Source organism: Fukomys damarensis, unplaced genomic scaffold, assembly GCF_012274545.1.
Source record: "Fukomys damarensis isolate Sample0158 unplaced genomic scaffold, DMR_v1.0_HiC HiC_scaffold_12, whole genome shotgun sequence".
NCBI classification, from domain to species: Eukaryota; Metazoa; Chordata; class Mammalia; order Rodentia; family Bathyergidae; genus Fukomys; species Fukomys damarensis.
Window position 1 is genome coordinate 58,162,214 of NW_022900924.1, and position 11,145 is coordinate 58,173,358.

Consider the following 11,145-nt stretch of genomic DNA (forward strand, 5'->3'; position numbering starts at 1 on the left):
TGTGTGTGTGTGTGTGTGTGTGTGTGTGTGTGTGTGTGTTGATGCTGGCCATCCACAATGGGCAAAGATGGAATCTCACATTAGCTTTGATTTACATTTCCCTAATGGTTAAAATTCTTAAACAGTTTTTCGTATAATTGTTGGCCATTTCTGCTTGTTTTTTGGGTGGGCCTAGAAACGGAACCTCAGGGCCTGCACGCTGAGCTGCCCGGCTCTGCTGTCTTCTGAGACAGGATGGCTGGGCTCAGTCACAGGGCCGCTAGTTACAAGCCCATGTGCGGTGTCTTTGGAAACACTCTGAGTGTGCAGGGCCTGAGGTGGTGTCTGGGTGGGCTGAGGATGGGAGCAGAGCGGCTGCCTGTGGGCAGGAGCAGCCGCTGCACAGGAACTGCCACAGCTGAAGGCCAGATTCGGACATGGGGTTGCCGGTGCTCAGATGGAGAGCTCAAAGAGACACCGAGAGCCTCCCGCGCTGCTCGGTGGTTATAGATGCTTCTCGAGGTCCCTGCTGGCCACCCCTCCTATCCGAACTCCCTGCGTGGCAGTAGGGAGTCAGATTGGCTGCGTATTCTCAGTGCCTCCTGGAGCTCCTGGTACAGCCTCTTCTCTGTCCTGCGTGGGGTCCTGGCCCCGCAGTCAGGGCCAGCAGTGACCAAGGGTAAAACCATGCTCTGGATGGGCGGTCTCTCCGCTTTCGGAAAGGTGGGGAATAGGTGAGGGTAATAGGTGGGTCAGCTGAGATTACTGTTTTCATTTTTATGAGGAACCTCCCTACGGATTTCCACACTAGTTGTACTAGTTTACACTCCCACCAGCAGTGCAGAAGGGTTTCTTTCTCCCTGCAGCCTCGCCAGCACTTTTTACTATTTTATCTTTTAACAGCTATTCTTTCCACATGTAGCAGCGTAGTTCACAACGGCTGAATCGTGGAAGCAGCCTGTATGTCTGTCAGCAGATGAGTGGTTACTGTACGCAGTGGAGCACCACTCTGCTCTAAAGAACAAATTCGAGGCATTTTTGGGAAATGAGTGGGCCTTCATTTCACCTGAGTGAAATAAATCCAACACCTAAGCTAAACTGTTGCATGGGTTCGCTTACATGAGAAACCCAAAATATAAACAGACAGCAAAATAAAAGATAGAAAATAAGAAATAGGGAGGTGGATCTTTTATGCATGGGAGAGGGACCGAGAGACGTGGGGCTGGGCATGGAAAGAGTGAAGTTGTGCTGTGCGCGTGCGCCAGCTCCCCACGGTGGGCTGCTCGGGGTGCGCCGTGATGTGGACTGATGAGAAGTCATGCTTGGAGAGGTTGTCCCGCCTTCCGGGCACTCTCTGTCACACTGGTAACCTGACCACACTTAGGTTCCAGTCTACCGGCCGCTGTCTGCCTACTGTGTGTGAGCTGCGTGGTGTGCATGCATGTGCATCACTAGTGTGTGTGAAGTGTGTGGGATGAGTGTGAGCAGTGTGTGTGTGCACATCCATCAATAGTGTGTGTGAGCACCAAGGTGTGCATGCGCTTTCATCGCTGAGGCCATCAGATTTGGTTTTATTTTCTTTCAGTAGTGGGGATCGAACTCGGGACCTTGCGCTTGTGAGGCAGGTGGCGGCACCGCCAAGCTACATCCCCTGCCCTGGGCCATCAGGTTTAAAGGTGGCTGTGGCAAGAACATTGCCCTCCGTCTTCTCCAAAGGTGAACCCATGTGTAGCTGTGCATCAAGGGAAGGAAAGCCATGATCAACCTATTGACAACCCAAAGCAGAGCAGCATGGAGCAAAGGTAAAGCTCCGACGTTGTTGGATGTGTGGCAGGTCACAGGAGGGAGCCTGGAATTGCTTTCCTGCAGGGAGGAGTAACCAGACCCGGCTTCCCCTGACTTGGGTGACTTTGGAAGCCTGAAAGTAAGAGAACGCGCTCAGTTGTGTTTGAGGTTCTTTCCAGGTATGGTCCTAGGAAAGCAAACTGCTTCTCCTTGAGAGAACGTGGCACCTGCCACCCCACCATCTGTGAAGCAGAGTCCTCTCCTGTCCGTGGGGCTGTGACCTGAGACCTCCAGTGAATGCCGGGAACCGTGGCTGAGCCCAGTGACAGCGCTGGGTCCCGACTTAGAGACTGAGCCGGTTTGAAAGCCATGTGCATGCAGTAGAAACTGCTCAGAGCTAGTGAGGTGCCATGGGACAGTTCACAAGACACCAAATGGCAGCAGCTACAGTGCCAGCAGCTGTGTGGCCTCAGGTGAACGGCCGCGTGCTGCCGTGAGGTTGGGAGGGGAAGGGTCCCAGATGCACCCCAGTGTGTGGCGGTTTCCACCTGGGAGGGGCTCTCCAGATGTGGCCACTGTAAACAGGGGAGCAGGTGCCTGCACCTTCTCCTGTATGCGCCTGCCCAGGGCAGACTGAACTGATAAGTTAGCAGCAGTAACTAATAATAGAACCATTCTAGCAGTGCACTGTGGGGGAGTCATGTGGGCACAGCGTCTTTCTCTCTGAGGGCACCTTGCTGCACAGTGCTGTCATCCCTCCTGTGCTGGAGTGAGATTGTCCAGGCCCAACGTGATGACAGGCTGCTCCTGACTGTCCTGTGGGTCCCCGGACACTGTCCTGAGCAGCTTCAGTGGGATGAGCGCCCAGCCCACTCTTTCTAGTTACTGGATCATTGTCTGTGGGTCATAGTCTTTCTGATCTTTCCAGGGTTTCTCTTGGTTTTCCATGTCCTGCTCTGTCTGCTGCACCCCAGGCTACTTTCGAGGCTTTAGAAAAGCCTGGCCTCTGCCTCCTTTCCCGTGGATGACTCCTCCTTGGTTTTCAGGTCTTGGCATGAAGGTCTCTTCTTTGAAGAAGCCTCTTAGCCCCTCGACTGACCCCAGCCCAGCGGCATCCGTAACCTGCTCAGCCCTGATGCTCCTCATGATGTGGAACCCAAGTCCCTTGTCCCTGCCTCCATCTCTCTAACTGGACCGAGAGGAGCCCATGTGCTTGCTTCACTTTGCCTGGTACAGAGAAGGGATCCACATAGAGCTGGTGCGGGAAAGGACGCCAGGAGCTTGCAAGGGCAGTGTGACGTCTCGCTGTCACTGAGAATGAGGAGACCGAGCCTGATCAGCAGAGTACAAATGTGGCCAGTTCCTCTGACATCCCACTCGTGTACCTTGGCCGAACCCACCACCTGAAAGGTAGAGGTGATGGTGAACACAATCCCCTGCTCTAAGCCCACCCTCCCTCTCTGTGGAGGTTGCCCTCCCCTTGGTGGTGTCTGCTCTGATGTTCACTGGGGAGCTGTTTCAGATGTGACCTGTACCCCATTTTTGATTGGCAAGAAAGGACACAAGGGGGCGGTTGGCGCTGCCCAAGAACGCCTGTGCTCTGGGAAACTGCTCTGTTCTTAGTACCTGTGCTCTGTACAACCAGCCCCAGGACCCTGGCGCGCTGGAGAGCACAGAATCGACACCTGCATCCTTACCTCTCCCCTCAGGAGTCTCGGGCACTGCCAGGCAGGTCTAGGTTTGGGGGCTTTAGGAAGGAAAGGCCCCCGGAGTGCAGGGCTGTTCTCTCCCATTACTGCTCATGCCTTCCTCTTGAAGTGGTCGCAGTGGAGCAGCATGGCTTTTAGTAGCGTTTTGTTATTGGCGAAGCTGTGTGCTCTGTGCAGAGGGGGAAAACATTCACTTGGGTGCCTGAAAGTGACTCCTCCAGGAAAGCACCGCCGCCCGAGGTGACACGCACTCCAGCATCCTCCCTGTCCTCTTTCCAGCCCCTCACATGTGATAATGCTTCAACATGCACACGTTTCTCTAACAGAACAGGCCTGGGCCCCGGGAAAGGCCTAGGAGAAGGCGGGGCGGGAGCTGGGGAGGTAGCAGGAAGACTGGAACACGGAACTGTGCATTAGCAGGTTCCTAAGGGTGCACCTCATTCCTTGTCCCCAGTGCACTTGTCTTAAAAAAAAAAATAGGATAACAGTATCTTGTGTAATTGATAGTTGAATTTTTAGGTGCCTTAGTGAGAAAGTTTGTGTCAATAGGACTTTTATGAGGAAAGATCCTAATGTTAACCATTAGCACCAAGTCGGGTCTCATCAGAGTTTTGGTGCGAGCTTATACCTCCAGTCTTCAAAGATGAAACCTGAATATGGAATATAAATTGGCGCATTAAAATGTAAACTGCCACTTATGCTGTGTTTATTACTTTCTCACTGCTGGGACACAATACCCAACACCCACAATTTAAAGGAAGAAAGGCTTATTTTGGCTCACAGTTTGTAGGGGTTTAGTCTGTATTGTGCTGGCTTCAAGACAGGGCAGCGTGGCCGAGGGGCCTGGCAGAGGAGAAGCAGTCCGTGGCAGGGCACGCAGGACTCAGCAGCCTTCCTCCTGTCCCTTTTTTATTCCATCCAGGCTGCAAGCCTGTTTGTTGGTGTCACTCACACCCAAGCTGGGTCTCCACTCCTCAGTGGGTCCGTTATCCACATCCAGAACTATGTGCAGCCAGTCAGTGGACTGATCCAGTATCACCTTCATGGTCCTTCCAGTCACTTCCAGGAGCCCATCTCTGAGCACTCGAGGCACTGGGGGGATGTAACGCATAACAAATGCCTTAAAACACACCTTTGAATTTTATTTTTAAATTCTAAATCTAAAAATTACACATAGGAAATACAGAGTTATAGAATTATATGTCCAAATATATTTATGACATTTTGAGTATCAAAAGTTTTGTTAGTAACTTACATGTTGCTCAGTTGGGAATTCATTAAATTCAATTTTTAAGGTAGAATTCTGTATACCTTTAACATAATTTTCCAAGCATACTAAAAAATGTGGGACCATATTTTTAGCATAAGGTTAAATGTCTGTGCTAATGTAAAAATATATTTGAAACAAATGTACATAATTTGAACACTTGCTTATGTAATGTAATATACAGCTCTACCTCGGCCATCCAGTAGCTCAGTGTTTGAACTTTCCACTGCTTGAACAGCAAAGTTTGAAAAAATCTGCTTGGGGTTTGTAACTTTGCTCCACAGATGCACCAAAAATCCGATCTGAAAAAGCCTGTAGGAGCAGAGAGCGGTTGCATGGCCCTCCCCTTGGACACAGGGTGTGTGTTTGTGTGTGTGTGTGTGTGTATGTGTGTGCTCGCATCTGAGCACTGCTCTCACCCAGACGACACACAGTGCTTGTGTGATTTGGGAGCCTCAGAACCGATTATCTGGATTTCCATTACTTCTTTTGGGAAAAATATGTTCGGTTCTCAAACTTTTTATTGTTCAAACAAATGTGGAACAAATTGAGTTCAACTGAGGTGTCACTATATATTTAAAATCAGCATCGTTAGTGATTAACATTCATATACACAGGGGTAGTTCTTGCTTTTTCCTGGTATCAGGAATTGAACTCTGGGCCCCATGCTTGCCAGGCAGGCCCAGTGCCACTGATACATCCCCAGCTCTTGGTGGTTCTTGTTTTGCCTGGTTCCATCAGGCAAAGCTGCAGTTTAGTGATACCAGGCACCTGAGCAGCCCAGTCCATATTTCAGTTCCCACTGTGTTACGACAAGGTTAATTCACACACGTGCTATGAACTTTGCTCCCACCTAGCTCTTCATCAACAGATTGCTGGGTCGGTAACATCACTGTCGTCCTCAGTGACCAATCTCGTCACCTGTTCTAAGCTCGCCGCTGTGTTACAGAGGTTTGTTCTATGCACACATACAGCTGTGCTGCCTTCTATGCCCATACATTGTAGAAAAGTGGAAGGGATTGAGTGCAAAGATGGTGGAGCAGAGAAGAAGCCAAAGGGAGTCCCACAGGGAGCGAGGTTGGAAGCGCATCAGCGGAGGCCTGCTGCTGTCACAAGTGGCTCTGGCTTCCGGGGCTTGAAGCTCCCTCACAGCCCTCATGACCACGTGTGCGAAGATCCAAACAATCTGAGGAAGTTCACATTTTAGCAAGTAGAGTCCAACCATATATTTAAAGAACAGATGTGTCAGGAAATGGGATTTACCCCAGTGGTGCAGACTTGCTGTAACATTCAAAATAAATCAATGTAGTGCACTGCATTAGTAAACTGAGAAGGAGAAACCAGATGATCCTCTCAGTGGAGAATAATCTAATACCTACTCCTTGTAATACCAGATAAATGCATCTAAGAAAAATTATAGTTAATCTTGTTCAAGGGTGAAAGGCTTAATGTTTTCTTCTCAAGATCAGGAATACAAATGAAGATGTCCTCTTCCATCTGGTCAACGCAAACAAGCAAGAAAAACAGCCACCTTGTTGGAAAGGAAACAGGAAAATAATAACAGAGAACACATTCTATGTCAAAAATGCAGAGGAACCTGTAGAAAGTACTAGAAATGTTTGTCATTGGTACAGTAAACAAGATCTGTATGTGACAAAATCCTTTCTATTTTTGGCAGTGGACAACTGGAAACTGCAATGAAATACTATTTACAATAGAAAAACTATGAAATAGAGATAAATCTTAATACGAAAAGTGTAAAACATTTATACGTGGAATTAAAAACTTCTGTATCTATGAGGCGATATCTCTCCTTGTTTAAAAGTCCTTGTAGCTTTTTGTTTGTGTGTGTGTGTGTGTGTGTGGTTTTTCACAGTGCTGGGGTCAAATCCAGGTCTTCATATGCAGTAGCACTGTGCTGGCGACCATTGCGAGCTCTGAGTAACTCAGCCCACTGTGGCCTGTGTGCTGGAGACTCGCCACCTCTGCGCTCGGAAGTCCCCCTTTCCAACACAGAGCTTCCTCCTTGTTCTCTGGGACGGCCAGGACACGAGCCTCTCCAGCCCGACCTGGAGACCCCATGTGGTCCCCTTCCCGGTCCCAGCGTCCTCTTTGTAGAACCCGATCAACAATCTCTAAAATTCACACGAAAGAAAAAGAACTGTAGAATAATCAGTACACCTGTATTATTGTTTTGTATTGCTACCATGAAATACCAAAGGCCACTTTTGAAGAAGAGAGGCTTGTGCAGCTCACGGTCTTGGTGGCTGGAAGGACATCCTGGCCACAGTACAGTACTTGCCGGAGCCACTTGCAGGAGAGGCCCCCAGCTCCCCTTCAGCCCAAGTGGCCCTCAGCCTCACCCATCCACCTGCTGGGCCATGCTTTTCCATGAGACCTCAAGGGGTGCTACTTGTATCCAGGCCACAGACACAACTATGACAAAGAACGACGCTGGAGGGCTAACCCCACTGCACCTCCAGACAGACTGGAATAGTTCGGTTATCAGTGCAGAGAGCCTTGACTATTTTGTGCTTTTGATTGCTGGATACTCCTAAGTGCGTGCAGCTCGTTGCACCTCCAGAGAGCTGTAAATAATTCAGGTGGGCCTACGGCTGGCACAGCTTCTGTGGTTTCCTTTTGTGGATGGAGAGCCCCAACCCTCATTTCTCCCCCTTGCTCAGTGGGAAGGATGATCCCAATGTATTGAAGGCCCTGTTTTTTGGTAGCTACTTCTGACTGCTTTGAAGCCTCCAGTTGCTGTTTGTTCCGGTTCTGAGCTGCTGAGATATGTCTGTCTTTGAAAGGTTTCTTGGTATTTGACATGGTGTTTGCTGTAACGTAGGCTAATCTCCAATTCATGGGCCTGACTGATCCTCCTGCCTCTGCCTCCCAAGCAGCTGCTGCTGCTGGTGGTTTCCACTGTGCCTGGCTTCAGAGTCCGTATTGTTTTAGGAGTGTGTGGGCTACATATTGGGAACTTCGTGTCGTCGTTGGTGGAATCGCATACTGACTTAGTTTCCAGTCTTGTCCTTGGCTCACTTGTAGCAAGCACTCAGTAAATAATTTAGCTGCATGAGTAAGGTCTCCTGGCCCCAAACTGGCACTGCCCCCTTCCCTCCTTGCCCCTGAGCCGCACATCACATTGGCACACGGTTTGCTAACCTGGGTGGGCCACGATAAACAGACTCTGTCTTTCAGAGGGCTCGAGATCCCGTTCATTAGAATTAGAAATGCCAGTCCCAGGTGCGGCTTGCCTCCCGAAGGATCAGCACAGGAACGTGCCTGCCTTCCTCACAGCAGTGACCCTCACGTTGGACCTGGGTTTAGGGGTGGGCAGGGTGGTCTGGAGTCCAGGACATGGACCGGGCAGGCTGCATTTGGCCTTGGCTTCTGCAGGGCTCCAAGCGTCTCACCCCGGCAGAGGGCCCCGGTGCCTCCTGCTCTACCCAGAGCCCAGCCCGCTCTCCCCATCGGGAGGTGGCTATCTTTGCTGTGGTTTAGTCTTTAGCATTGAGCATTTTCCCCATTAAAATTATTTTATCAGTTTTAGTGAACAGTGAGTGACCTTTTCTCTACATTTAGGATCTCAAATTACAGGGTCCAATCTGCTGTAGTCCAGAAGTGCCCATCTCACCATCTTCTGGATGGGGCTGGTACAGGAGTAAGCCTCATGCAGCGCCCAGTTTGGTGGCCTTCGAGTTGCTCAGAGACACCGTTATCAACAGAATCCACTCCAGCCCCCTGAGAAGTTCAGCCCCGTGCTGCTGAACAGAGACGAGAAATAGTTTTCTTGGCTTTCTGGTGGCAATAAAACTGCTCTGGGGGTTATAATAAACATTTTTTTTTTGCTTCTAAAATAAGCAACTAGGTATGATTTAACAGAGCATAAAACTTTACGTTGGACTCATGTTGGACTTTAAAATGTTGCTTTTCTGTGTCTTGGTGTAAATTCCACATCTTGGCACTTAGTGCTTGTGAAGCTCGGGCAACTGAAGGGGGGACTTTGACAGATGAGGTCCCCAAGGGAAAGAAGGCAGCAGCAAACATCTTTCTCTCTCCCCCTTACATTAGCCATCTCCTGGTATTACAGCTTTGTGTGCTGACAGGGCCGTGTTGCACACGCGTGATTTTCTGTGCTAGGTCATTCTTACAGAAGTGGGCCCTCTTGTGCGCCTACCCTAAACAGCAGGGTCACGTCCTAATGGGTCCTTAAATGCCCCAGGCTTTGAAGCACTCCACGTGACTCCCTGCATTGCTACATCCACAAAAGGGTAGAACAGTAATTTCTTCTAGCAAAGAAAGTCGAGGGGACTCTGCAGGTGTGTTTCTTGTGACATTTGTGAGTGGTCATCGACTGTCAGTACCTTTCCTTGGGGAGTGGGATGGTGCTTCTCTGTTGCAGGGGACTTGGAGGACTTGGGGCCCCACGGGAGCAGCAGTTCCTTTCAAGCACGAGGTCCCCAGGCAGTCAGGCGCGCGCTCAATGGGCCTCGGACGACCACGTCTGGTGCCCAGTGCAGCAGACTAACAGATTCCCCAGGGTCAAGTGACCACTTCTCCCCACTGCCAGTGGTTGGCCCCTTCAAAATCTATCTCTGTATGGTTCACGTGAGAGACGATGAAACATCTGATGCACCGTGGAACTAATGAAAAGTGCCAGTATGTACTGTAGTATTTTTAAAAAAGATCAACCAGAAATATTCTCCAGGAAGTTGGCTGAAGCAGTTTGCTTCACTTGCTTTCTGTTTAAGTGCCACGTGGGACGAAGAGTAGTTGAATGCATACTTAGTTCAGAGTCAGAGAACTTTGTGTAGTAACAGCTGGCTCATTTTAGGTCACGCCTACGTGATCTACTCAAGAAGGTCGAGCATTATTAGCCTCAGCTGACCTGACCTGGTCAGCGTCCTCCCTAAGTGGGCATGTTGTTATTCCAGGTAGCCGGCCAGAGTTTGTGACTTCTAGTAAGTAGTCCTATTCTTTTTTTTTTATTGGATACTCTGATCATTAGTTAAGTTTGGAAAGTATCTCTTTGCTTTTTGTGCTGGGCATTAAACTGTCCCCAGGAACAGCAGTGTGAGGCCTCACCTAAAGACCTGAGGCCCAGTGTGGTGATGCATGTCTATGATCCTGGCTACTTGGGAGGCTGAGGCAGGAGGATCAGTGTGAGTTTGAGGCCAGCCTGGGCTACATAGTGAGTTCAGGGACAGCTTGAACTACAAAGGGAGACGTTGCCTCAAAAAACAAAAAAGAGTAAGTTTGAGGCCAGATCCTGCTTCAAAAGAGGAGAGGGGCTGCTGCTGCTGTAGCTCACTGGCTAGGTAGAGCACTTGCCTGGGATGCTTGATGCCCTGGGTTCAGTCCCTATCACTACCCACAAAATAAAAACATACCTGAGATTATTCACCATCAGGAGTATGCCTGTTACACCTAACACATTCGCAGATGCCGGCGACCTTTTGCTTTACAGAGAAGTAATTTTAAGTATAAATTGCCTGGTTAGTCTCTTCCCATCTTTCTTTTGTCAGTGTGAATTGAAGGAGAAATTTTTTCAACTCACAGCTTTTTTATAATTATGGCTTAGGTCATAACTAAAGATTCACTGGAGGCAAAAAAATAGGAAACTCACATTTCAAGTAAATGAAACCTCAGAACTGTTTGGAAAGTGGAGGCCTAGATGATTACAAAATCCCTCATGGCAGGACTGCAAACCGGGAGAGTTGGGGCTTAGCTCAGTGCTTGATTTCCCTTAATTTATCACTTGAGAGAAAAATAAATCGACTAGTTAAGAACTGGACTCACTTTTCCTATAGATTAGCACTTTAAAGTCAATTCAAACTGAAACACTTTGACCATTAACATGGGGCAGAAACACTAAAATATAAAACAGTAGTAAATAAGAAAACATATTTCCAGGCTAGGATTTAACACACGTGGTACTAAAAAGTGCAAATTGAAATCGGGCATGGTGTTATGGGAAGATCTGTTCCCTTCTGAGTTTCCATGGCTGTGATTCACAGTATTTAACATTTTTTTCTCCAAATATTTTGAGTGTTTTAACACGTGCAAGTTATGTGCTAGTTTTCTTTTATAAATTGAAAAAAAAGACTATATCCAGTAAAACTAATGCAGCCTTCTCAGAAGGGTTAAAAAAAATGAAAGGAAAACATCTACCTCTCTTGCTGAGACTCCCAGAAGATAACATTGCTCCCATAGTTCCATGCCCACATGTGTGTGTCAGAGCATGTGTGCCCTGTAATATGCATTGTGTCAAATTCCCATATCCGCACATGTAAGTGTGACCGTTTTTGATGACTACAGCACTGTTTGAATGCATCATAATCAAGTTAGCTAGGTTCCTTCCTAACAGCTGTGTAAGCTTCCAGCCATTTGTGTGTGGGGGAG

The 11,145-nt window shown here is 48.6% G+C and overlaps 1 protein-coding gene across 8 annotated transcripts in view; it reads left to right on the forward strand.

Moving 5' to 3' along the window:
• Nucleotides 1-11,145, forward strand: part of Ulk4 (unc-51 like kinase 4) — a 340,955-nt gene that overhangs the window by 233,399 nt on the left and 96,411 nt on the right. The window contains exons 35-36 of one of the 8 annotated variants that reach the window (XM_033762653.1): nucleotides 1,696-1,781; nucleotides 2,811-4,216. The exons of 5 other annotated variants lie outside the window; for them this stretch is intronic. In XM_033762653.1, the coding sequence (XP_033618544.1) occupies nucleotides 1,696-1,781; nucleotides 2,811-2,850 (126 nt within the window). In that variant the 3' untranslated portion in view covers nucleotides 2,851-4,216. Of the gene's footprint in view, nucleotides 1-1,564; nucleotides 1,587-1,695; nucleotides 1,782-2,810; nucleotides 4,217-11,145 lie in introns of those variants that run through there. 2 more of the 8 variants (XM_033762654.1, XM_033762655.1) reach the window with 2 other exon arrangements.